This window comes from Oncorhynchus masou, chromosome 24 (genome assembly GCF_036934945.1).
Source record: "Oncorhynchus masou masou isolate Uvic2021 chromosome 24, UVic_Omas_1.1, whole genome shotgun sequence".
NCBI lineage: Eukaryota > Metazoa > Chordata > Actinopteri > Salmoniformes > Salmonidae > Oncorhynchus > Oncorhynchus masou.
The window spans coordinates 63,385,111-63,412,890 of NC_088235.1; the positions used below are offsets into that span (position 1 = coordinate 63,385,111).

A 27,780-nucleotide genomic window follows, 5' to 3' on the forward strand; every position below is an offset into this window, starting at 1 on the left:
GAGCTGCATCCTGTGCTTGGCCCTCTATGTCGAACATAATAAACGGCTCTCTAGCCACCGGATGTGTACCAAACTCACTAAAAGTGGCAATAATAAAGCCTCTTGAAAAAGCCAAACCTTGACCCAGAAAATATATTTAAAAAAATTAAAAAAAATTAAAAAATAAAACAAAATAATACAATTTTAAAAAGCCTATATCGAATCTTCCATTCCTTAAAAAAAAAATGTAAAAGCTGTTGCGCAGCAACTCACTGCCTTCCCGAAGACAATGTATACGAAACGCTTCGGTCTGGTTTTAGACCCGGTGATAGCTCTGAGACTGCACTTGTGAGGGTGGTAAATGACCTTTAAATGGCGTCTAACCGAGGCTCTGCATCTGTCCTCGTGATCCTAGACCTTAGTGCTGCTTTTGATACCATCGATCACCACATTCTTTTCGAGAGATTGGAAACCCAAATTGGTCTACACGGACAAGTTGTCGGAAAGATAGGTTTGTCTCTGTGGATGGTTTGTCAACTGTAAATTTCAGTGTTCCTCAAGGCTCCGTTTTAGGACCACTATTGTTTTCACTACATATTTTACCTCTTGGTAATGTCATTCGGAAACAGAATATTAACTTTCACTGCTATGCGGATGACTCACAGCTGTACATTTCAATGAAACATGGTGAAGCCCCAAAATTGCCCTCGCTGGAAGCCTGTGTTTCTGACATAAGGATGTGGATGGCTGCAAATGTTCTACTTTTAAACTCGGACAAAACAGAGATGTTTGTTCTAGGTCCCAAAAAACAAAGAGATCTTCCGTTGAATCTGACAATCTTGATGGTTGTACAGTCGTCTCAAATAAAACTGAAGGACCTCGGTGTTACTCTGGACCCTGACCTCTCTTTTGACGAACATATCAAGACTGTTTCAAGGACAGATTTTTCCATCTACGTAACATTGCAAAACTCAGAAACTTTGTCCAAAAATGATGCAGAAAAATTGATCCATGCTTTTGTCACTTCAGGTTAGATTACAGCAATGCTCTACTTTCCGGCTAAAGCACTAAATAAACTTCAGTTAGTGCTAAACACGGCTGCCAGAATGTTGACTTGAACCCAAAAACTTGAGCATATTACTCCAGTGCTAGCCTTTCCACACTGGCTTCCTGTTAAGGCTAGGGCTGATTTCAAGGTTTTACTGCTAACCTACAAAGCATTTACATGGGCTTGCTCCTACCCATCTTTCCGAGTTGGTCCTGCCGTACATACCTACACGTACACTACGGTCACAAGATGCAGGCCTCCTTACGGTCCCTAGAATTTCTAAGCAAACAGCTGGAGGCAGGACTTTCTCCTATAGAGCTCCATTTTTATGGCATGGTCTGCCTACCCATGTGAGATGCAGACTCGATCTCAACCTTTAAGTCTTTATTGAAGATTCATCTCTTCAGTAGGTCCTATGATAGAGTGTAGTCTGGCCCAGGAGTGTGAAGGTGAACGGAAAGGCACTGGAGCAACGAACCGCTCTTGCTGTCTCTGCCTGGCCGGTCCCCCTCTCTCCACTGGGATTCTCTGCCGCTAACCCTATTACAGGGACTGAGTCACTGGCACTCTTCCATGCCGTCCCTAGGCGGGGTGCGTCACTGACGTGATCTTCCTGTCCGGGTTGGCGCCCCCCCTTGGGTTGTGCCGTGGCGGAGATCTTTGTGGGCTATATTCGGCCTCGTCTCAGGTTGGTAAGTTGGTGGTTGAAGATATCCCTCTAGTGGTGTGGGGTCTGTGCTTTGGCAAAGTGGGTGGGGTTATATCCTGCAAGTTTGTTTGGTTGGCACTCACTCAAAGCCAACTGACATTTACTCTTGAGGTGCTGACCTGTTGCACCCTCGACAACCACTGTTATTATTATTTGACCATGCTGGTCATCTATGAACATTTTGGCCATGTTCTGTTATAATATCCACCCGGCACAGCCAGAAGAGGACTGGCCACCCCTCAGCCTGGTTCCTCACTAGGTTCTGGCCTTTCTAGTGAGTTTTTCCTAGCCACCGTGCTTCTACACTTGCATTGCTTGCTGTTTGGGGTTTTAGGCTGGGTTTCTGCACAGCACTTTGACATCAGCTGATGTAAGAAGGGCTTTATAAATACATTTGATTGATTGAAGAGTGGTGGAGGGGAATAAATAAAACAGGGTGCCATCTTTCAGTTGCACGCACATGGGCACACATACTCTTTACCATAGGACTCAATTGGTGTAAGAAAACAGCAGGCACCTCGTATGCATCTCCATGGCAACCACTTGTGTGAGAAAGTATGACTTTACCTGAAATGTAAGTGGTATGCAATGCAAAGGGAGAGAGCGCTGCTCACCCGGTAGAACTGCATGATGTTTTCTTTAGTCAACGTCTTCAGGTAGGACACCTCAATGTTATCTAGAAAACAGAGAACACTTAGGTCTAACAGTGGATGATTTGAGATATCACAACAGATTAGACCTAAACAGGGGAGACTGTTTTGTATGTGTGCATGAACGTAGAACAGAACTCGAGGCAAAGTTCCTGCATATTCATCACCAGAAGAATAACATGTAATAAATACACTGCTCAAAAAAATAAAGCGAACACTAAAATAACACATCCTAGATCTGAATGAATGAAATATTCTTATTAAATACTTTTTTCTTTGAATGTGCTGACAACAAAAATCACACAAAAAGTATCAATGGAAATCAAATTTATCAACCCATGGAGGTCTGGATTTGGAGTCACACTCAAAATTAAAGTGGAAAACTGATGAGGTGGCGGATGGTCTCCTGAGGGATCTCCTCCCAGACCCGGACTAAAGCATCCGCCAACTCCTGGACAGTCCGTGGTGCAACGTGGCGTTGGTGGATGGAGTGAGACATGATGTCCCAGATGTGCTCAATTGGATTCAGGTCTGGGGAACGGGCGGGCCAGTCCATAGCATCAATGCCATCCTCTTGCAGAAACTGCTGACACACTCCAGCCACATGAGATCTAGCATTGTCTTGCATTAGGAGGAACCCAGGGCCAACCGCACCAGCATATGGCATCATAAGGGGTCTGAGGATCTCATCTCTGTACCTAATGGCAGTCAGGCTACCTCTGGCGAGCACATGGAGGGCTGTGCGGCCCCCCAAAGAAATGCCACCACACACCATGACTGACCCACCGCCAAACCGGTCATGCTGGAGGATGTTGCAGGCAGCAGAACGTTCTCCACGGCGTCTCCCGAGTCTGTCACGTCTATCACATGTGCTCAGTGTGAACCTGCTTTCATCTGTGAAGAGCACAGGGCGCCAGTGGCGAATTTGCCAATCTTGGTGTTCTCTGGCAAATGCCAAACGTCCTGCACGGTGTTGGGCTGTAAGCACAACCCCCACATGTGGATGTCGGGCCCTCATACCACCCTCATGCAGCAGGTAGCTCTGAGGTGGCAACAACCTTCACCTCAAAGTTCCTCCAGAATGTCAATAGTCTGATAACTTCATCTCACTCAAAACACCTTTTCAGATAACAAGGCCTCCTAGCAGTGTCAGGAGGAATATCCATTTAGTTGACAGTAACTCAAACTCCCCACAGCTTTCACTTGGGGAAAAAAACATCTTAGGCCTCCAGCTCAGGTAACGGTGTGCGTGTTGCTCAATGAGCGTCTACGCATGCTCACCTCTGTCGAAGTTGTACTGCTGGGAGATGATCTCCCCCCAGTACTTGGCGCACTCGGCGGCCAGCTTCTTGGGCTTGTCCAGGCGGCGGATGGCCAGGGCCTGGATGTGTTTCTGGAAGGCCTCATCGTTCATTTCCTCCACAGACTTCTCTGTAGCTTTTAGGAAAGCCTCGACCCGGCTCTCTAGGTAGTGGGGAGCCTTCTCCGACTGGATGATGAAACGCAGGCCCTGGACCCCGTTAGCGCGCCGCGGACCGCTAAACACTATGTACCCTGAGGAGTGAGCAAAGTAAAAGTCAGGAAAAATGCACTGTGAATTCTGGAACATGTCTTTATAGGTGTTTAACTGCATGTACAGGTAAAGGAAACACTTGAGTATATGAGGGATACAAAGTATATTGAAAGCGGGTGCTTCCACACAGGTGTGGTTCCTGAGTTAATTTAGCAATTAACATCCAAGTTTCCCATTATTTTGGCTTCCATGGCTAGAAGAGATCTTCGTGACTTTGAAAGAGGGATCTCAAACGAGCAAAAGGGGTTAAAAGGGTGTGTGTGTGTGAGAGAGAGTCACCAGTTCTCAATCCAATTGAACACTATTCTGGAGCATTTTCTACCACCATTAATACATTTCTTGTGGAAGAACGGTGTCGCATCCCTCCAACAGAGTTCCAGACCCGTGTAGAATCTATGCCAGGGCGCATTGAATATGTTCTGGCGGATCGTGGTGGCCCAACGCTCTATTAAGACACTTTGTTGTGCCTTGGTGTTTCCTTTATTTTGGCAGTTACCTATATGGATAGTGCATTCGTAAAGTATTCAGACCCTTTGACTTTTTGTTACATTACAGCCTTATTCTAAAACGGATTAAATCGATTTTTGCCTCATCAATCTACACACAATACCGCATAATGACAAAGCAAAAACATGTTTAGAAATGTTTGGACATTTTTTATACAAAACTGAAATATCACATGTACATAAGTATTCAGACCCTTCACTCAGTACTTTGTTGAAGAACCTTTGGCAGCAATTACAGTTTAGAGTATTCTTGGATATTACGCTACAAGCTTGGCACAACTGTATTTGGGGAATTTCTCCCATTCTTCTCTGCAGATCTTCCCAAGCTCTGTCAGGTTGGATGTGGAGCGTTGCTGCACAGCTATTTTCAGGTTTCGATCTGGTTCAAGTCTTGGCTCTGGCCAGGCCACTCAGAGACTTGTCCCGAAGCCACTTCTGATTTGTCTTGGCTGTGTGCTTAGGGTCGTTATCCTGTTGGAAGGTGAACCTTCTGCCCAGTCTGAGGTTCTGAACGCCCTGGTGCAGGTTTTCATCAAGGATCTCTCTGTACTTTGCTCTGTTCATCTTTCCCTCAATCCTGAAGTCTCAGAGTCCCTGCCACTGAAAAACACTGCCACCACCACCACACTTCACAGTAGGGATGGTATTGGCCAGGTGATGAGCTCGACGCTTGGCTTTCAGGCCAAAGAGTTCAATCTTGGTTTCATCAGACCAGAGAATCTTGTTTCTCATCATCGGAGAGTCCTTTAGGTGCCTTTTGGCAAACTTCAAGTGGGCTGTCATGTGCCTTTTACTGAGGAGAGGCTTCCTTCTGGCCACTCTACCATAAAGGCCTGATTGGTGGAGTGCTGCAGAGACAGTTGTCCTGGAAGGTTCTCCCATCTCCGCAAAGGAACTCTGGAGCTCTGTCAGAGTGACCATCAGGTTCTTGTCACCTCCCTGACCAAGAACCTTCTCCCCCAATTGCCCAGTTTGGCAGGCCGGCCAGCTCTCGGAAGAGTCTTGGTGACTCCAAACGTCTTCCAGTTAAGAATGGAGGCCACTGTGTTCTTGGGAACCTTCAATGCGGCAGCCATTTTTTGGTACCCTTCGCCAGATCTGTGCCTCGACACAATCCTGTCTCGGAGCGCTATAGACAATTCCTTCAACCTCATGTCTTGGTTTTGCTCTGACATGCACTGTCAACTGTGGGACCTTGTATAGACAGGTGTGTGCCTTTTCAAATCATGTTCAATCAATTGAATTTACCACAGTTGGACTTCCAAGTTGTAGAAACATCAAGGATGAGTAATGGAAACAAGATGCACCTCAATTTTGAGTCTCATAGCAAAGGATTTGAATACTTATGTAAATAAGGTATGCTTTTAATAAGGCTGTAACATAAAATGTGGAAAAATTCAAGGGGTCTGAATACTTTCCGAATGCACTGTATACTGTTCCTTTTTCACAGCAAGGTTTTGAGTTTGAGTGTGTTTAAGTACTTTACGATGGACATTTCCAAGGGAGGTCCATTCCCCACTGCCTTCCTGGACCGGTCTCCACTGGTGTGAGAGAGAGCGAGAGAGAGAAAGCATGCGTGGTCGTACCCAACTGTTCCTTGGTGCGCAGTGTGTTGAAGCAGGGCTCAGAGATGATCTGACAGAAGAGCTCCAGCAGCATGTTGTCATGGGTTGTCTGCATGTCTGTCTGGTAGTAGATCTCTATGCCACAGTTGTTGTGCACCTCGTTCCTCTGCTGGTACACATACCAACCACCTGGAAGGCACAGACCAGACCGCATCTTATTCATTAAGGCACAATGGAAAAAAATTTGCAAAAGAAAAGGAAAACAAGTGTTTGTTATTGGACAAGTTGTCCAGGTTGTCACTCCCAGTTTGTCACTTTGGTGCTTAATAAATACATGACTCAGGGCTAACACGCATTGTAGTTGCAGCATCATAATATTCAAAAACAACACATTCATCAAACATGCAATACAGAAGTCATGGCCCTCAAACAGCTAACCCTAATGCAAAGTGTAAAACGCTACATGCATGATTTGGCAAACATTGAATATTGAAAAACAAACAATGCATTTAGGAATAAGCAACGACCTAGCCGGTTGATGAATCACCGGCTTAACTGTAAATATGCAATTACTAAAGAACATATTTGGACAGGGAGATTTAAAAAGGCATCATACAGGAAAGTTATTAATAGAGTTCATCTAGAGGACATTGATGACACGCCAGTCTCCAGACAGGAGAGACTGAGCCAAAATCACACTCTTTTGCTGAGTAAAAGCTTTTCACTGGCACTCAAAATCCCATAAGATGAGTGGAAGCAAGCAAGCAGTAGAAGTATGTGTCTGAAAGTTCTAAACTTGTTCAAAACATATCTGTTGGGAAGCTATAAATTGTGATTCTGTCCCCGACTGGCGTCCGGAAGGATCCAGGCCCGAAACAAATCCCTCAGCAGGACACAGGATGTTTCCAGATGGCCCAGACAGCCCTGCTTTCTTCTTCCCCATGCTCAAGTTACCTAATGTCATCAGGAAAAGTGTGGCACAGGTGTGTTGTTGTGCAGTGTCTTGTGTAGGGTGTGTAAAAGGTTAAGGGAGGGAAAAAAAAGTGGGTGTATTGTATTTCCCAGTGATGTCCATTTCCCCTTGTTAAGTGAGCCTTTCCCCCTAGGACATTGGAGGGTCATTGACACCGAGGTGTTACACAAGCACAGGTCCTGATGTAGGCCAGACTGTTGGGTAAGAAACCTTCAGCAGGGTCACCATGGGGACGGGCATGACTGGCAGGTACAGGAGGGTGAAGGGAGTGATGGACAGGGCACTTGACCTACCATCTGGCACCTGCACCTCCCTGTAGCGAATCAACTGGCTTGGTAAGAGGGGCTTGGTTTGGGCTTGATTCATAAGCGTGTCCTCAACCATCTGCATCATGCCTAGAGCAGACTGGCGAAAGGGAGAAAAAATAAACGTGAGAGGGGTGCAAATGATATAAATCAGTGTATTAATCCACCTTTAAAATGTGTTAAGATTCCTCTTATCATCCGCATCACTCGTTTCCCACATCTTCTAGGGTAAATAGCAGATGCCCATCTATAGGGCCTGCCACTGAATCGTAAACAACACTGCTACAATATTCTGTCCACGCAGTGCAAGCTCCATCTAAGGTAATAGGAGCCCTGCAGAGCAGTGAGTCTTTATAGTGACGAAGTGGACCATTGCCCCCGCTGGTGCATCCAATTCCCTCTCCACTAGACTGTGACACCTCTCCACTGGGCATCATTATCAGAGATAAGGGTGACTGTTCATGGACAGCTGGGATCTTATATAAAGTCTGTGATTTGATCTGAGGATCTTATCAGAGTGACGGTGTGTGACGGTTCTGTGACATAAGGATTCCACTTAAAACCTATAAAGGAGTGGAGAGGCTGACTTTATAAGCAGTTATAGAACCAATCCACATTCTACACATATAATATCTGTGTGTGTGCACGCACGTCTTTGTCTGCCTGTAACGAACAAAATAATAAAACTTTCCACACGAAGGTAGCAACATCAAACAAACCTCCTTGGTGATGTTGCCATGGAGAAGGGTCTCGATGTGTAACCGTGACAATAGTTGAGGTATAAAGGCCTTGAGGCGGGGGAGAGTGACATCTAGAAGACACATTCAGATGGAAGCAATCAGTGTTATCATAATCAGGCTAGAACAGAATCAAAAGCATTGTAGTCATGTGGACTCTGCCTGCCACCACATAGGGCAGAAATGTACACACACACACACACACACACACACGAGCTTGGAGAACTGCAGAAAACACTTCCTCTCTGCGTAGGTTGGTCCATCTGAATTCACACATTGTCTGACCCAGATTCATTCAGTTAGTGATGAGAGGTGATAGATGAGCAGCCAGGGTAACTGGGAAAGGAAAGGGAGGACAGAGCAGTAGCCTGTCTAAAAACCAGGCACATGGTACTGAGGATGGAGACCCAGAGAAGGGGAACAGGGGCACTAAATCAACACATAGGCACTAAGGTAGGTGAAATAGGGACAAGTTTATTTGAGGTAATAAATGAGAACAGGTTGCATTGCACTGTACCCAGACAGAAAGTGAACTGAGCCTCAAGTGATACACAGGACATCTGTCGAGGCTCCATCGAGAAAACATAATATACTGAACAGTACAGACAGTACATCTGCTCCCCTTCCTCCGGTGAGACTTTCACTGCGGAGAAATGACTGCAGCTCAGGGAGGAGCTCTGCGTTCAAATGAGGGGCAGAGAGATAGGAAGGAGTGTGTGTGTGTGTGTGTGTGTGTGCACGCTTGTGTGTGTTTGTGTGAGAACATGGCTCACCATCCAGGGCCTCCTTGAGCTCATCTTTGGTCCAGGCCACCTCTGTCATCAGCAGACGCAGGTAGTACATGGCATGCTGATGGGGTTGCTCTGCCCGGAAGTTGTTCAGTGACCTCATATACTGGAGGAAGGGTCAAGGGCAACCACGGGTAAAAATTCAGTCATATGAAGAGTCAAACACAATATTATTATAATTTGGTAAGTGCTTATATTTGTCCCATTTCACACATGTACAAGTCTGTATTATTAGACATGTGTGAATAGTTTTTTTGCATATCCCACTCTCCCTGAGACTGCTAGGCTAACTGCCACCCATATGATGGTAGCTCTGGTGTGCCATGGGGTCAAACACAATATCACAAAATAAAAAAACTTTTGATCTGATATAATGGGTAATATCATAGCCTGAGTACGTGTGTGTGGGTGGGTGGGGGTTGGATGCTTAGCTTACCGCTTCCTTGATGATGTCAAAGCGTTTCTCGTCAATCTCAAAGTTGGCCATCTTCTCAATGATCTTCTTCAGCAGGATGTGCTGCTTGTCATTGTAGCCCTTCACTGAGAGCTGTGGGAAGGAGACGAAAAGGGTGAGAGTGAAAATGTAGGCATAATGTGAGTGTCAAAGCACCTGGAAACCGTGAAATGTGTGGATGAGTAAGCTAAAGTAAAACTAAAAGACAGCAATGTTTCAGACCACCCTCCCAAACCTCCAGTCCTGCCCTGGCCCATCCTCTGTCTAAGACACGTCAACCTCATTCCACAGAGGGCCGAGTGTCTGCTAGTTTTCACCCCTCCCTTGTACTTGATTAATCAAGGTCACTAATTAGTAAGGAATTACCCTCACCTGCTTGTCTAGGATGTACCTGAGCTCAAATTCAAGTCTCATAGCAACAGGTCTGAATACTTGTGTAAATAAGTTATTTCAGATATTTCATATTTAATAAATTAGCACACAAAAGTGTGTTTTTTCATTATGGGCTATTATGTGTAGATTGATGAGGAAAAAATGCATTTAATCCATTTTAGAAAAGGGCTGTAATGTAACAAAATGTGGAAAAAGTATGAATACTTTCCAGAATGCACTGTATATTAGTAGACTATATGTAAAGACCAGATTCAATTGAGAATCGTCTGATGGGTGAGAATATTATCAAGCATATTTGCTTGTCAAATTTGTAAACGAAAGTTATGAAGTGTGTGCAGGCTGCGCAAGAAACAGCAGCGGGCTTGCCTTTCATGCAACTTTTTTCACAATCATCATTAGAGTCGCATCATGCAGACTTAGACATAGCGCTGGAAGTACGGGTGATGAAGCACCCCCTGAACCCAACCCCCCAAAAAATCATAATAATAAAAAAATCTCTCAAAAGAAGTGCACTGGGCCTTTACGAGTCCTGTAGTAGCGGACCGATATAGACGTCTGTAGCGCAGGCAGCACAAACATCTTCCAACTACGATGGCCTTAGAATGTATTAGAAATCAAAACATATGGCCTAACGTTTGTATCAGAACTAAAGTTGCTCAAATAACTCAAATTGGGCATATAGGAGGGAGGACCTGTTTGTTCTCTTGGTTAATCGCTCAACACAGAACAGCCGCATTGTTTGGGAAAAAATATATCCTTTCCATTTTATTCAACTACGTTCAAATGTATTGTCCTCGCTATAAAATAATCCCACGGGAATTCTAAGCAGATCTTGGACTGCTAAATGAACTAGTGTAGCCCACAGACATAGCAGGGCCTACATTAAGGACGACTCCTTAATGTAGTACTACATCTATTCTGTTCTTCTGAAATAGGCTACATTTTCTTCATATCGTGTTTCTTTACACCTGCCTGAAATAAATAAAATGGTTTTGTGACGTGTGGGCTATATTAAATAGATTTATCAGACTTTAAAATGTAAAAACCAAGTCCACATCAGTGGCTTGTGTGTGTAACCCGGAGTTGCGAAACATGTTTATGTTAACTAACAGTCAATTACCGCAAGTCCGTCAGATATTTGCATGACAATCGCGGCCGACAAAATGTAATGACCGCCACATCCTTCTGTAGTGAACTACTCAACGCGTCCCTCAAGGTCTACACGGCAAGCATTGTGCATTACAATCTACTGCAAATGCATTTCCCTTTATTCATCTTGCTCAGTGACAAGCTACCAAGAACCGATGCAAGTGAGTGGTTGTGTGTGTACATGCGACTGTCGTGTGTCAAACTGTGTGTGATCGGAGCCCGGTCAAGGTTACATGAAACTCGGCTGTGCATCCTCCAAACCTTCTGGCACCTTTATGAACCCGCAATAGCCTCAGGCTGCAGCGTTTTGCTCTCGGAAAAATCACCTTCTCCCTCCCCTTCTCGTTCTCCCTGACACACACATACTGACACCAGTTAACTCTAATCTCTTCCAACATCATTACCCTTGACGAGCCCCCAGCCAGTTTGTGCTGACTCAACTCTATTACTCCCGAAGCTTGGAAGAGCTAATATATAGGAGGAAAAACACCCCACCCATACAGTTAGCAAGGCATCTGTGATTGGCCGGAATGTAGAATTAAAAGCATTATTTCCTAAGTATGTAGCATCAACCCATGAGTGATTAGCCTATATAACATGTATAATCCTATTCTTAAGTAGTCTTATTTATGACCTTGACATCACATAGCAGTAGTGAGTAAGACCGCTTTATTCTGCACACAAGCTATTATTTCACAGATGTGGGCCTAGATTGGATGTTAGGCAAATGTCAGTCGTGAAATTAGTCAGTTGCTTAAGTTAAAGAGGGAAACCAAAAGCACCACAAACCAAAGCTACAGATGAGCAGTGAAAAGACAAGCACATTGGGCATCTTGATTCGCAATTTCACAGACACATACCAAAACCTCATTCCAATGCTAACCTCTGAAAATAGTGTTGAGGGCAAATTTAAAAAATAAAATCTTGTGAATGCTATTATCTATGTGTACAATGCCAGCTCCAGTCTAACTTGCTTTTGGAATCATGAGTCAGCAGAATTTCACAGTACCTACACATTTGTCAGAGGATTAAGCAATGTTTGGCTTTATTTCTTTATGACTTGTGAAGGAGACACTGTTCTACTATCTGGCTGATATTGACAGCAAATGAGTTTCAAACTGGCTGCTAACAATGCATTAAAATAAAATAAACGGAATGTGAAAGAATGTATGAAGTTCTATCTGGGTGTATTAGTTGTGGTGTGTTTTGGGAGTGATTCGGTGAAATCAACAAAGCCAAACATGTGTCTTTCAAGACAGGCAGTCTGCTGACAAGGTCTGGATTCAAATATGAACTCTATCAGTTGAATTTAGTCCATGTTGCCAGAGACGTATTTGATGAATGGAAAGTTAATATTCAACTTCATATCAGTTAAACGGCATGCCTTGAGGACTAGATGTGGCTATCCTTGCAGTGAAACCACAAGTGGGCACAGACAGGACATAGGAAGTAGTGATGTGCAGTCGACAAAATATTATTTATTTTTGAACAACTTTTTACTGACTCAAGACTCATTAATTTTAGTTATTAGTTTATCAATGGACACAGCTTTGTAGAACCAAAACATACAGTCTGCATCAGCTCAACAAACTCCTTCGGAGGGCGGCTGCAGTTCGTGAACGATATTGTGCTGCTCTCTCGCGGTAGTCAAGCAATTGCATTCCGCCAAGAGTGGTTGACAATCTAGTCCGGTTGCGGTCACAAATAGACCTTTTAAGTAATTAAGTAAAGATAAGTAATTGTATGCCTAGTAATCAACAAAATGTACATTCTTAGAAGTACACTTGTATAAAAGTCCCAGTCACCAATGAAAGCTCCAAGAAGCCCCCTATGGTGAAAAAGTAGGGGGAACTGCATGCTCTGGGTATTACTGAATCAAATGAGTAAAATTATAAAGAGTTGTTCTTTTCACTGAATGAGTTGAAAAGACCAGAGTCAGTAAAAAGAGTTGAACTTCCCACCACTAATAGGAAGGGAGGCTCTAGTACCTCCCCATCTTCCTACACAGACAGACTAACATACAAACACACACACACAAAGAGGACGTAGATAGAGGGGAACGGTAAAGCCAGTCCTGCACACTCAAAGCTTCAAGCTGGCGCCCTCCCTCGTCCCCCTAGCCATTAGGGGGGCAGACAGACGGACGCTGTACTTACGAGGATGGCATTCATCCCTGAGGCTATGCCATAGACCAGCCCGGCAAGGCGGGCTGCATATGTATACTCTTTTAAATCATCCTTCAATAACCTGAGAAACAGGTAGGTCATGTTGCAGTGCAGGGGATCTGAGTATAGGTAGCGACTAACAAAAAAAAAAAAAAGACAAACAAAAAGAAGACATGAGTGTTGGGTGGGGGAGGTGGGATGAGGTTGTCAAAAAAGGACAGAGAGCAGGGTGAGGAAACTGATAAAGAAGAGTATGTATATGCAGCCTCGCAACCAGCCTTTCTGTCCACCAAGGAGGGAAGGAGTACTTTGTCGCTAAAGGCCACTACTTCTAGTGTGGACGCATCTTGAGGTGTCCATTTCCCATTCCTTGGTATAAGAGTTTTGATAGAAAAATACTGTCTCTTTCTGACAGGGAACTACTTCACCAACTGACAATTTACGTTCAAATCCAAAACAGTGCCAGTACGAACGGGGAAACCGACAACTCTAGCGTTTCCGACGAGGTGATTTTGAGAGAGGGAGGGGGAAAGAAAAGATGAAGAGGATGTTGCAGCCAGGGCTTGACACAAAGGCCCAGGTTGAGGGAGGAACGGGTGGGTTTGGGGTCGCGGCAACGTGAGGGCGATGGGAAATTATAATACTTACATACATCCCATAGATGGTATTTTGGAGGTCATAGTTCAAGCCTGCAAGCTCGGCTGCATATGCATACTCGTTGAGGGAGTCTTTGAGGAGCTCCAGGTACAAATAGGCCATGTTACAATGTATGGGGTCCACATACGCAAACGGGCTGTAGAGAAAATGGCAGTGGTGAATGACAGTAGCTACAACGCCACAGTAAGAATTCTGCCTCCAATTTGCTCTCCTTGAAAAACAGTTAGTGTTGCCTTCATTCAAAATTAGGGATCGGCAGGACAAGTGGGGTTCCATGGGGTTCCTCGTAATATGAATTCAAACTACAGTATTTGAGTACTATAACTACAATAGGTTGTATGAGGAAAACAAGACAAAAGTTTAATCACATTACACATCACATCATCTCATACACTTCAACGGCTGTGGTTTGTCTACCAACCTGAAGAACTCAAAGTTCAGGCATGCCTTTGGTAGGAAAAACTTGTCATCCTGCTTGAACCACACCTTGCTCATAGCAGTGTCCTAGAAAAAAAATAACATGGTAAGATGAGCTTTAGCAGCAGGTGCCATTGATAAGAAAAGGCTTGAAAAACGTTGGGCAGTCTGATATCATATACTTGCTTTGAAAAGAGATCGATCAAACCTCTACTACTGCCTTTGTACTTTATTGGGGTGAACAGCAGCCCAAAATTAAATACCGAAGCTTAGCTCAAAAGAGTTGTTCCATAAGAGACTCCAAATCGGTCAGCAGTAGTTACCACCACACACATCCTCCGATCTGAACACCGTAACAACGACAGTTGTTGACTAAATTCGGAACATCTAACTTCAGTCACCATTTCCACATTACCATATGAAAGCATATGAACAGAGTCAGACACTTGAAACATGCAGCGACGTGTTCAGGTCTGTCGGCTTCTTGGCGAATGAAGTGACAACACTTTGATAATGCAACATCCCGCCATTTTACATTTTAGTAATTTAGCAGATACTCTTATCCAGAGCGAGGCTTACCTTGATTAGAGTTGGGGCGGAGGGAGAGTCTTTCTCCAGAGGGTAGATATCAAAGTTGGTAGGAATGAACTCGTTCTTCATGGGTAGCTTGAACTTGCCATTGAAGTCAGCGTTTCCCCATTTCTGAAACACACAGACGAGTTAGCGAGTCCTCCTTGCTCAGTCAAGGGTTAGGTATGGAGTTTATTGATAGGCGACTAAAGGCTTCTGCACACCTATCCAACTACAGCCAATGAACTATAGATGATGCAATGGGTAGTTCTTCTCCAGACCAACTGCCCATGACAGATTCTACATGACACAGGACCGACTATGTCCAGTGATGACCAAAGGGATTACACACAAGGCTGACAGTATACCGTGTATACGCAGGTATTTTGAAATAGTCAAATTTAAATTAAAACGCAGTCTCAAATAGTTGCCTGTCCCTTTTAAATAGTCGGGCAACAGCACACATTTCAGCAAATAAACACCAGGTCTAAATGAATTGTTCACGAGGTTAAATGGTTTGATTTGTTAAATTAAATAATTCAGTAATGACAAATTGTAATCATCCGTGTAGCATCAGTAAGAAAAGTGCTAGCAGCTGTGAACTGCTAACAAGCACACACACAAAAAAACGTCAGTAGTACAGACCCACAGAAAATTGGCCGATTGCCCTCTAGTGGCAAAATAAAGAACCGCAGGAAATGTCGTCAAATGAGAAGAAGAATTATTCTGTCAAGTAAGTTTTTTTACCCCGAAAGAGGCACACTTAAACAAAAGAAACATGACAGTAACCATGTTTCCCTCCAACCATTTCATGCGGCTGAATTATCTGACACATGAAAATTCACTACTGGGCTTATGGAAACAGGAAACGCCGGTACAATTTTATAATAACCAACAGACAATGTTTGTTCGACGATGTGATCATTGTGTCTGTAAAATAATTATGCGAGAAATGGCTATAGATTTAATTAATTAATTAAATTCACAGGGTGGTGAATGTGCAAGGTGATGAGCTTGATGCTCTTTTCCAATAAAAAAGAAGGGTCTTATTCTGGTGACATGATGATCGATGCTTGGCTCCCGTTTGACAAACAAAAATTATATTAATTGTAAAATATAGGTAGCCTTGGCACTTGTGCACATATATAGGTAGGTAGCCAAGGCTAGAGTGGGCACATTTGCTATAACGCAACAGTTCGTGACAAAACCATCAGTAGAGTTGAAAATGCGATTGAAATCCATTTAAATATTTCCATTTCGGTACATAGGATTTTAACCACAAAAGTTATTTTTAAGTGCACTCCGTCATCACAGCCTTTTATCTGCAATAAGTGAGTTTGATGGAAACATCTTTGGTGGGAAAATGTGGTTTATGCAGATTTTTGAATATTTGCATGAAAATCTGTTGGATGGAAACCTAGCTAATGTGTAAATGACAGTGCAGGAAATTATGTATTAAAATGCTGGAAGTGAATGATGGAATAAAACCATTAACTATGCAAATGAGCAAAAGCTGTGGGCATTAAGGAAATAGATCCCTAACTCAAATAGAATACAGTCTCTAATACGCACCTGTTGTTTTCAGTGACTTAAGCAAAATGAATGCCTGAGCTATTATTTGAAGTTTTACAGCACACATGGTATAATTTTCAATACCGTCAAGCTTATTTTTAAGTAATTATCTATAGGTTACGAGATAACAGATCGCGTTCTTAATTACAAGTCACATTTTTCATTACGAAGCTTACCGTCGTTCACCAGAACAGTTGAGCCAGTCACGTATTGTTTTGTTTACAAAAAGAGCTCGCTTCATGAGTCAGCATAAGTTGATCAAGTTTACAATAGATAAATAGATACAATAAATATTAAGGTTAATCTGCATCTAAATTGTACTGAATACTCTCCAGCTGTGGTTCAATTTAGCAAAGTGGCTAACTTGTTTCTGCTGTTGAGCCTTACAACTCCCCGTCCTGGTTCAATATCCCTGCTGTCTAATATTTGCTTTGTGCGTGCAGCAAACGGAGTAGACTTTTGAAATTCAGTGCATTCAGAAAGTTCACAGCCTCGAGTCTTCTTGGGTATGACGCTACCTTGGCACACCTGTATTTGGGGAGTTTATCCCATTCTTCTATGCAAATCCTCTCAAGCTCTGTCAGTGGATAGGGAGCGTCGCTGCACAGCTATTTTCAGGCCTCTCCAGGTGTATGTAAGTAATGTATTTCAGATTTTTTTTTATAATTCCGCAATGTCTTAAAACATGTTTTCGCTTTGTGTGTAGATTGAGGACTTTATTTTTTTTTCTTATCCATTTTTAGATTAAGGCTGTAACCTAACAAAATGTGGAAAAAAGTCAAGGGGCCTGAATACTTTCCGATAGCATTGTACAACTGAGCTGGATTGTCTGTCTTTGTAAATATACTGAAAAAAATATGAATGCAACAATTTTACTAACTATAGATAGATATCAGTCAACTGAAATAAATTAGGCCCTAATCTATGAATTTCACCACTGGGCAGGAGCGCAGCCATGGGTGGGTCTAGCTCCCAAGTGAGTGGGCTTCTGCCCTCCTAGGCACACCCATGTTTGCACCCCCAGCCACTGTAGAGCCAGGCCCAGTCAATCAGAATTAGTTTTCCCCCACAGACAGTAATACTCCTCCGTTTCATCAGCTGTCTGTCTGGTTGGCTGGTCTCAGATGATCCCACCTGTGAAAAAGCCAGATGTGGAGGTCCTGGGCTTGCGTGGTTAAATGTGGTCTGCGGTTGAGGCCGGTTACAAGTACTGCCAAATTCTCTAAAATTATGTTGGAGGCAGCTTATGGTAGAGAAATGAACATCAAATTCTCTGGCAACAGCTCTGGTGGACATTCCTGCAGTCAGCATGCCAATTGCACGCTCCCTTAAAACTTCAGACATCCTGTGGCATTGTGTGACAAAACTGCACATTTTAGAGGGGCCTTATTGTTCCCAGCACAAGGTGCATCTTTGTAATGATCATGCTGTTCAATCAGCTCTATGATATGCCACTCTTGTCAGGTGGATGGATTTTCTTGGCAAAGGAAAAATGCTCACTAATAGGGATGTAAGCAAATTTGTGCACAAAATTGAGAGAAATTAGCTTTTTGTGCGTATGGAACATTTCTGGGAACTTTATTTCAGCTCATGATACATGGGACCAACACTTTGCTTGTTACGTTTATATTGTTGTTCAGTGTAGTTCGCTTGTGGTCATTAGCATTTAGCTAGCATCCGCTATGGGAATTCTATAGTACTTTGTTAGCATTCTGGTAGACATTATTTGGGATTTTTTTGAGTTTGAAAACAAAAAGCACCACCTTGTGACCTATGACGTTAAACGCCATATACCCTGTTATGGAACAAGGACAGTATAAAAAGGTGTGAAAATCTGGATACTGCTCAATCCTAAAACATACCAGGCAGATTCTTTAAAAAAAAACATCCATATAGACTGTTGAGTTGGCTGTGGTTAGATAGTTGTGTGGAAACCTTTAGGAGAAAGACACCACTAAAAGGTCATGAAATGTACAGCGTTGGCTTTGGGAGTATTAAAGCCTTCCACAAAAGCTTTTTCTGCTTTTGGAACCTCAAGGTCAGGGGAGTTTGTGGCCCTGGGAATTGTTTCAGAAAGGTGAATTGAGAACATTCACAGTGCTAGTGTCAGTCTGCCTGCAAATGTATTTTTCCAACACATCTTACATTTCCATCCTAAAGCTACTTTTACACTGAATAGAAAAAAAAGTCAGAAAACTCTTGAGCAAACATCTGCGGCTTTAAACATCATTCACCACTGGGATGTTGACTGTGGATCAACAGCACCTTACCCATAAACCATTTGTTTTCTTACTCGTGGTATGATAAACCTTAGATTATGTTGGAATGTGTGACAGCAAGTGGATGGATTGAAGATTCCTTCAAGCATTGCCAGTGGGCGATTTACAAAGATGCCCAGTCAGGGTAAATCTTAGATCTGGCCTATTTCATTGTGCCCCCATTTCCTTTCCTGCACCGAAGGAGAAGGTCTGAAGGGAGGAACATCTGATCTCCGACAACACATGATGAGGAGAGGACGTGTGAAATCAAGGAAAGGCCATTAGCATCACCCACAGGGTGATGAGTATATGGAAAAGCTGTCGAGTTTGAATGTGTGTCAGTCTCACCTTGAGGATCTCTTCAGATATGGGCTCCTGTTTGTAGTGAGTCCCGTACCATTCCTCCGTCTTGTCCGTCTGTCCTTCGAACGACTTTGAGACAACTGCGACTCTGCAGATGGGAGGACAAACAGAGACGGGTTTCATTATTATCGGCATTTATAAACCCACGTCAGACCGGTTAGGAGTTATACACAATCCATTTTCCCTGAGCAGCTGGCGCTAGATACTTAGCTGCCCTTACGACTCAACTGTATAATAACACTGGGTATAGGAGGTTCGGGAGGCTCCAGTCAATTACAATTTGTAGGGTCAATGTGATTAAAACAATTGAGTGGTGCAGATAGCCAGCCAATGTGATAACTAGAAAAGTTAGATTTCCCAAAGAAAATGTGTGGTTGCTTCAACTGTATAAAAGCATTTGAAATGGTAGCGGAAGAAGTTGTAGTAGTTTTTACTGCAGTAGCAGTAGTGCTGGTGACTGTAGAAATGGTAGCATTGATTCTAGCAGTATCAGAAGAAGTAATCATAGTAGAAGTAGGGACTTTAGTATTAGTAGTGACTGAAGTGGAGAAGCAGCGATTGTGGTGGTAGTAAAACTGCATAATGTGTTATTGAACTCCCCCAGTGTTTAAGTTAACACCGTTCCTGAAAGTTCTCTGGCAGTTAATTCAACAGTGGAAAGTTTAGATGAATGTTGAGGTAAATCTGCCATGAAAATGACTGTAAACAGAGTGTGTAATGAGAAATGTAAGATCGCATTTAGATTTACCGTACATGATTTTATGGTTAATGACATGACTTAATGGCTCCACTACGAGCCTAATGATTGTGTAACAACATGTATGACCTTGGTTGCTTGTTATTCAAGTCTACTCAGTTGATGTTCAGCATCAGCAAGACCCACTTGTTGATACTTATTTATAAAACCCTCTAAGGCCTCACACACCACCCCCCCATCTGAGATATCTACTGCAGCCCTCATCCTCCACATACAACACCCGTACTGCCAGTCACATTCTGTTAAAGGGCCTCAAAGCATACACATCCCTGGGTTGCTCCTCTTTTCAGTTCGCTGCAGCTTGCGACTGGGACGAGCTGCAACAAACACTCAATAAAACTAACCAGTTTTTTTATCTCAATCTCTTCATTCAAAGACTCAATCATGGACACTCTTACTGAAAGTTGTGGCTGCTTTGTGTGATGTATTGTTGTCTCTTTCTTCTTGCCCTTTGTGCTCTTGTCTGTGCCCAATAATGTTAGTACCATGTTTTGTGCTGCTACCATGTAGTGTTGTCACCATGTTGTGTTGTCATGTGTTGTTTCCTTGCTATGTTGTCGTCTTAGGTTTCTCTTTATGTAGTGTTCTCGCTTGTTGTGATTGTATTTATTTTTAATCCCAGGCCCTCGTCCCTGCAGGAGGCCTTTTGGTAGACCATCATTGTAAATAAGAATGTTATTAACTGACTCGCCTAGTTAAATTAAAAAAATTTCAACAATGTCATCTCATCTGATTGTTTGTAACCATGGACTGCAACATCTGCTCAAACACCGGGTTACCATATAAAAGGCTCTTCAAAACAGAGGCGTCGTAAGTGTATTATCATGTACCCATGTCACACTACTGAGCAAAACTGACGTAGCTGAGCCAATCTTTACTGCGTGGGTCTGATTTTGCATCCAACAGTTGCTGAAACCATGCTGGAATGAAAAATGTTTTAAATAAATAAATAAAATACATATATACACACACACACACATCTCCAAGCTAGCAGTATGGTTCATCCGGATGGGTATAATAGTGTGAAAATGGTATAGGAGAGCAGAGTAAACAGGGTTAGTGACCCAGTTAAGAGTTGCAACTGACCTGACATATTCTGGCCTCAGCTTGTCCAGGACCATGTCTATCAGGTCTGGCCTGAAGTCTTCCAGCAGGTACTCTGCTGCTAGGATCTCCTCCAGAGGGTAGTACTGAAAAACAGAGGACAAAAAAAAAAAAAAACAGGTCTAGGCGCTAACAATGGGGAGGCCTTTGACTAACACATGCAGGGGAACACTTTACTGGAGCACAGGAATACAGAACTGGTGTTAATTTCACACAAAAATAATATGCACACAATAATGAATCCCAACAGACAAAAATACACTGGACATCCTACCCTGGTCCGACTGCCTTAATACCATAATATTTTGACAATAGCAGGAATGACAGTTTAATTTAGATTGGGGCTGAATCTATTAAGTCTTTATACACAAAATAAGAGACTGGCAGACAAGGCACTCTGATGACAACATCGTCATCAAACGGAGCCACGGAAGTGCAGTGCATCATTGTGGAGACGACCTTAAGAAAATAGAGAGCGCCACCTACGTGAAGTAATCCAGCCACTTTGGAGGTGTAGCCACGGGGCCGCTCCTTGTCTTTGAACCTGAAGGCCACTGTGTTCAAGTCCTGTGGAGGAGAAGACAGACAAGTCACATGTCAATCGCATAAAAATACAGTACTATTACATACAATGGAGAATTGGGCAACACAAGACAATTCATCCACGTGTACTGTTACAGAAGTTTAACTAAGAGGATGACAAAAGGACTATTTGAGTAAGTTTCTCAGTCGTGGTTCTGATTTTTATTTTGTTTGTAAAAAGGGCTATACATAAAATGTTAATGACAGAAGAGTATGTGTTGTCAGAAAACAATCTAAGACAGCTTCAGTGCATTTGGGGCGGCAGGGTGGCCTAGTGGTTAGAGTGTTGGACTAGTAACCAGAAGGTTGCGAGTTCAAACCCCCGAGCTGACAAGGTACAAATCTGTCGTTCTGCCCCTGAACAGGCAGTTAACCCACTGTTCCTAGGCCGTCATTGAAAATAAGAATTTGTTCATAACAGACTTGCCTAGTTAAATTTGTAAGTCGCTCTGGATAAGAGCGTCTGCTAAATGACTTAAATGTAAATGTAAATTTGGAAAGTATTCCGACCCCTTGATTTTTCCCAGATTCTATTTTATGTTACAAACTTATTCTAAAATTGATTAAATTATTCCCTCAATCTACACACAAAACCCCATAATGACAAAGCAAGAACAATTTAGAAATGTTTGCAAACGTATTAAAATGGAAACCGAAATACCTTATTTACATAAGTATTCAGACCCTTTGCTATGAGACTAAGCTGAGCTCAGGTGCATCCTGTTTCCATTGAACATCCTTGAGATGTTTCTACAACTTGGAGTCCACCTGTGGTAAATTCAATTGATCGGACATGATTTGGAAAGGCACATACCTGTCTATATAAAGGTCCCACAGTTGACAATGCATGTCAGAGCAAAAACCAAGCCATTAGGTCAAAGGAATTGTCTTTAGAGCTCAGAGAAAGGATTGTGTCAAGGCACAGATCTGAGGAAGGGTACCAAAACATTTCTGCAACATTGAAGGTCCCGAGAACACAGTGGCCTCCATTATTCTTAACTGGAAGAAGTTTGGAACGACCAAAAGCTGGCTGCTTGGCCAAACTGAACAATCGGGGGAGAAGGGCCTTAGGGAGGTGAACAAGAAACCAATGGTCACTGAGCTCCAAAGTTCCTCTGTGGAGATGAGAGAAACTTCCAGAAGGACAACCATCTCTGCAGCACTCTGACAATCAGGCCTTTATGGTAGAGTGGCCAGACAGAAGCCACTCAGTAAAAGGCACATGACAGCCCGCTTGTAGTTTGCCAAAAGGTACCTAAAGGACTCTCAGACCATGAGAAACAAGATTCTCTAGTCTGATAAAACCTATATTGAACTCGTTGGCCTTAAAGCCAAGCATCACATCTGGAGAAAACCTGGCACCAACCCTATGGTAAATCATGGTGGTGGCAGCATCATGCTGTGGGTATGTTTTTCAGCAGCAGGGACTGGGAGACTAGTCAGGATTGAGGGAAAGATGAAAGGAGCAAAGTACAAAGAGATCCTTGATGAAAACCTGCTCCAGAACGCTCAGGACCTCAGACTGGGGCAAAGGTTCACCTTCCAACAGAACAACCCTAAGCACACAGCTAAGACAACACAGAAGTGGCTTCGGTCTCTGAATGTCCTTAAGTGGCCCAGCCAGAGCTGTTTTGCTTTGTCACTATGCCGTAGTGTGTAGATTGATAAGGGGAAAAAACACATGAATACATTTTAGAATAAGACTAACATACCAAAATGTGGAAAAGGTAAAAAGGGTCTGAATACTTTCTGAATGCACTGTATATGGGGCAGCAGGGTAGCCTAGTGGTTGGAGCGTTGGACTAGTAACTGGAAGGTTGCAAGTTCAAACCCCCAAGCTGACAAGGTACAAATCTGTCGTTCTGCCCCTGAACAGGCAGTTAACCCACTGTTCCTAGGCCGTCATTGGAATTAAGAATTTGTTCTTAACTGACTTGCCTAGTTAAATAAAGGTTAAAAGAAATAACAAAAGTAAGTGGACTGAGCTCAGACAGATTAGAAGTGAGTGGTACTACAGTGCAGTATTCACCTTGCACTCCTGGAAGACCCATTCCTGAGGCCCCTCAGTGCGCAGCTTCTGGACGTACTGGAACATGTGGAAGATGATGTCATCCACGTGCACTACAGAAACAAAATGACCCTTCAGCTCACAGGGTTGAAACAGAAACCACCACACACAGACAAACACCTTTCTGACTTGAGGGTGTGGGCACATACAAATTAGATAAAACTAAACAATCGCTGAGATTCTAATGCTTACAGAGTCCCTCCTCTGTCAGGTCCACATTGATGATGAAGAACATGAAGCCTTTCGCTCCCTCTTTCTGGCCGCCGACCAGTGTGTTCACCCAGCCTGCACAAGAATAAAAAGGGCACCACTGTCAATTCAAATATAAACAATTCGACACATACCCAGAATGTATTGTCAGTATAATTATCCTGTTAATGCTCGGGACAATACTGCCCCCTTTGGATGAATTGCTTGCCCATAGTAAACTGAAAGAAAATCTGTCCAAAATAGCTAATATATGCATATAATAATTATTATTGAATAGAAAACACTCTAAAGCTTATAAAACCGTTTGAATTATGTCTGTATGTATAGCAGAACTCACAGGGCAGCCAATCTCCCAAACTAGTTCTCTCATCCAGAAAGTTGGGCCAACTTTGACGTCATCGGCCCCCACCCTTCCCAACCAGCTATGGATCTGGGAACAGTTTCTCTGTCTTCCGCGAGATGTCCTCTATCAGTAGAGCGTTTAATTGTGCAAATCCCGCGAGCTTTGACCCTTTGGCAGGCAAAATTGTGAGTGTCGCGAGAAAATACGCGCGTTCGGGCGCGAATTGTACACAGTCATTCCTCCGTTCCAGATTGTCTGAGAAGAATTGCTTTTGTCCGGTTGAAATCGCCAATTGTTTTGTATGTTAATAACATCCTAAAGCTTGATTCTGCACTTAGTTTGACCAGTTTAGTCAACATATATGTAATTTTGAAGTTTTGATGCGCAACTGTCAGAAGTCATTTTGGATGCATTTCAGCTGGAACTTGTAGCATATGCTAATACAAAGACACACGACTTGAAACCAAACGATGTATTGGGTAAGTATGACCCCTTCCACTACATTCTGATCGAAGACCATCAAAGGTAAGGGAATATTTGTTGTAATTTTGTGTTTCTGTTGACTCCAACATAGCGGAGAAATATTGCTTATGTCTGAGCGCCGTCTCAGATTATTGAATAGTGAACGATTTCTGTAAGGTTAAAAAGAAATATGACAAAGCGATTGCATTAAGAAGCAGTGTATCTTTCTAACTATATGTAGAACATGTATATTTAGTCAAAGTTTATGATGTGTATTGCTGTTATCTGGCGGAGCTATCTATAATTTCTCCAGACATGTAATGGAGATTTATGGATATAAATTGCATATTATTGAAAAAAAAACATATGTACTGTGTAACATGTCCTATTACTGTCATCTGATGAAGGTTAGTGAATTATTTTTCTTTTAATCCTGCGTTTGTGATTGCATCTTGTGTTCGACAAAATGGCTACATATCGTCTGTGTCTTTGTGGTGGTTTGACATACATATGTGCTATGTTTTCGCCGCAAAACATTTTAGAAATCAGACACGCTGGGTAGATGAACAAGGTGTTTATCTTTCATTTGAGCTATTGGACTTGTTAATGTGTGGAGGTTAAATATTTCTAAGAATATTTTTGCATTCTGTGCGCCATCTTTCAAGTTGAGCGTGGGGGGGGGGGGTGCCCTTGGGGAACGTGTAGCATGAACAAGATAATTTATTAAACTCACAATTTTTTACAAATATTTCTACCATTCCATCAAGCCCTAAATCTTAAAACCAAGATTCAATCACAGCCCTCTGGCCTACCTTTGGATTTCAGCTCAGACAGCAGGCTCCCTGGGCCCTCGTGGCCTATCAGGTGGCCCAGGTAGTGGCCTGGGTTGGACTTGTAGTACTTCTGCAGGTCTGGGATGGGGAACGTCACGTACAAGTTCCTAATGTCCTTGATAGGCACCACTTTGTAGAATTGCTGTGGGGGGGGGATTTAGGAAGGAGATATTTCAATTGAGACTATGAATAGGATCTCAGTTGCACAACTCCGTTGCATTCGGAGCCTTTGAATTTTTCCACTTTATTAAATTAGTCTCATTCTCAAAATGGATTGTTTTCTCCCCCCTCATCAACCTGCACACAATTACCCATAATGACAAAGCAAAAAAAGTTTAGAAATGATTGCAAAATAAATAAATCAAGTTGTAGAAACATCTCAAGGATGATCAATGGAAACAGGATGCACCTGAGCTAAATTTCGAGTCTCATAGCAAAGGGTCTGAATACTTACGTAAATAAGGTATCTGACTTTTATTTGTAATACATTTGCAAATATTTCTACAAACCTGTTTTCACTTTGTCATTATGGGGTGTTGTGTGTAGATTGATGAGGGGGGGAAACAATTTAAATCGATTTTAGAATAAGGCTGTAGCGTGACAAAATGTGGAGAAAGTCAAGGGTTCTGAATATGTTCCCGAATGCACTGTATGCAAAGTAGCATAGGTAGTTTAAAGAGTGTGTGGGTGTGTGTGTGTGTGTGTGCGTCAGGGTTTCCGTTAGGACAATGAGGTGCCGGACAACGTGACCGGGAAGATTTACAGGCACTTAAGAAATTTACCAGACCCTTATGCATTTGGGGTGTCCAGCCACCATGCTCAGAATGACAGAAATCACATTTAGATTATGGTAATGCTGCCAAACAGAACATGCCACTCATGTAATGAAGCAGCCAACAAAACCAAATATTCTAACATTTGCCAAAATGCAATTTGCTGGAAAACACCATTCTAAACAGCACACCTGAAAGCGGTTCCATATATGACAGAGATGAAAATCTCTGTTCGAAAGAGGGGGAAATCTAAAGACCCCAAAAAAATTGGATTTGATTGCAAATATGACTAGGATTGTCCCTTTGCCTTCTGGACAACGAAAGAAAGTTATGAAAACCATAACGGTGGTTCCAATAGGGAAGTGGTGGGTGACGTGCTTCAATTTTACCAGTTGAGAAATAAAAATCTCTTTTTAATCATGAACCGAAACTGTTAACACGTGATTGGATTAAGGATTGTTACGCACTGAACAGGCTTATCAAAGCATGTTTTACTGCAGCAGCAACCAATTGAGGAATTGGAGAAATCCCGCTCAAAATCGGCGCTACGCACGTGACAGCTGTTGAAAAAAGATAAATGACTAACGCAAATACACAGGCCAATTTAATTCCACAAACTTATGCAAATGAACCTATAGCCCGATAAGCATGATGGTCAAACGTATACACATCGATTGGTATTTCCATCAATTAATAAAACAAATTCTCCAGGTCATTTTGGACAGCAACAGTTTTATTTACCGGCTTTACATTTGATGTATTTTATGGCCAAAAGCCGACTAACGGAAACTCTGGAGTGTGTGTGCGCACAAACTAAAGAGCTCACCTTGAGGTGCTCCTCCTGGAAGGGGTGCTCAGGGAACTCTGGGATAGGTACATTCTTGTTCTCCACCTCTCCAAACAACTTGACCACCATGGTGGTGAGCTCATCTAATGACTCTATAAATGAGAAAAAGGGGACAGATGTTTAATTTATTAAAATATACAATCTTCCTGGGTTCAAACTCAAACCATTCAAATTGCAAAACACTTAAAAGCACAAATGTGTTCGCTATAATATTCTTGATACGCTTCCTTTACTGTAGTTGTAATTTAGCATGTAATTACATGTAGATAAGGACGAACTTATCATCCTGTAAGTTAGTTTTGAATAATGTACAGCAACAGGGGAGGTCAATATTGCTTAGCAAAATGCGCTACAAACCAGACAGTCTGTGTTGTTGTGAAAGCCATTAATTATGAGGTCATACCATCATAAACCTGGCTGTCAATTGCAGCTTATTTCCTTTCACTGTAGAGGACATGGTGTCAGAAAATGCTAAATGTAAACTGGTAATGAACACAGCAGTGACACAGCCAACTGTATCCCCAGTGGCTTATTGGATCATGGCTCATCTGTGGAAAGTTGAACACCAGGGTTATTGAGGAATCATTTACTAGGGCAGGTGGGGAGTATTTGAGGGGAAATAGAAAATGTGCATCTTTCCATTTCAAGACGATTCGATACGTACCTAAACTCAGCAAAAAAGAAACATCCCTTTTTCACAACACTTTCTTTCAAAGATAATTAGTAAAAATCCAAATAATTTCACAGATCTTCATTGTTACCTAGGATAGGATAAAGTAATCCTTCTCACCCCCCCCCTTAAATGATTTAGATGCACTATTGTAAAGTGGCTGTTCCACTGGATGTCATAAGGTGAATTCACCAATTTGTAAGTCGCTCTGGATAAGAGCGTCTGCCAAATGACTTAAATGTAATGTAAGGGTTTAAACACTGTTTCCCATGCTTATTCAATGAACCATAAACAATTAAT

The 27,780-nt window shown here is 42.6% G+C and overlaps 1 protein-coding gene across 2 annotated transcripts in view; it reads right to left on the reverse strand.

Moving 5' to 3' along the window:
- Positions 1 to 27,780, reverse strand: part of LOC135512451 (insulin-degrading enzyme-like) — a 40,902-nt gene that overhangs the window by 2,307 nt on the left and 10,815 nt on the right. Inside the window, exons 6-22 of one of the 2 annotated variants that reach the window (XM_064934496.1) lie at positions 26,790 to 26,902; positions 25,170 to 25,332; positions 23,535 to 23,627; positions 23,304 to 23,395; positions 21,179 to 21,259; positions 20,675 to 20,778; positions 18,817 to 18,919; positions 14,648 to 14,770; positions 14,073 to 14,155; positions 12,986 to 13,130; positions 9,270 to 9,380; positions 8,819 to 8,939; positions 8,028 to 8,119; positions 7,297 to 7,408; positions 6,052 to 6,219; positions 3,668 to 3,940; positions 2,351 to 2,412 (exon numbers count right to left, since the gene is read on the reverse strand). In XM_064934496.1, the coding sequence (XP_064790568.1) occupies positions 2,351 to 2,412; positions 3,668 to 3,940; positions 6,052 to 6,219; positions 7,297 to 7,408; positions 8,028 to 8,119; positions 8,819 to 8,939; positions 9,270 to 9,380; positions 12,986 to 13,130; positions 14,073 to 14,155; positions 14,648 to 14,770; positions 18,817 to 18,919; positions 20,675 to 20,778; positions 21,179 to 21,259; positions 23,304 to 23,395; positions 23,535 to 23,627; positions 25,170 to 25,332; positions 26,790 to 26,902 (2,039 nt within the window). Of the gene's footprint in view, positions 1 to 2,350; positions 2,413 to 3,667; positions 3,941 to 6,051; positions 6,220 to 7,296; positions 7,409 to 8,027; positions 8,120 to 8,818; positions 8,940 to 9,269; positions 9,381 to 12,985; positions 13,131 to 13,642; positions 13,788 to 14,072; positions 14,156 to 14,647; positions 14,771 to 18,816; positions 18,920 to 20,674; positions 20,779 to 21,178; positions 21,260 to 23,303; positions 23,396 to 23,534; positions 23,628 to 25,169; positions 25,333 to 26,789; positions 26,903 to 27,780 lie in introns of both variants that reach the window. The other variant, XM_064934495.1, reaches the window with a different exon arrangement.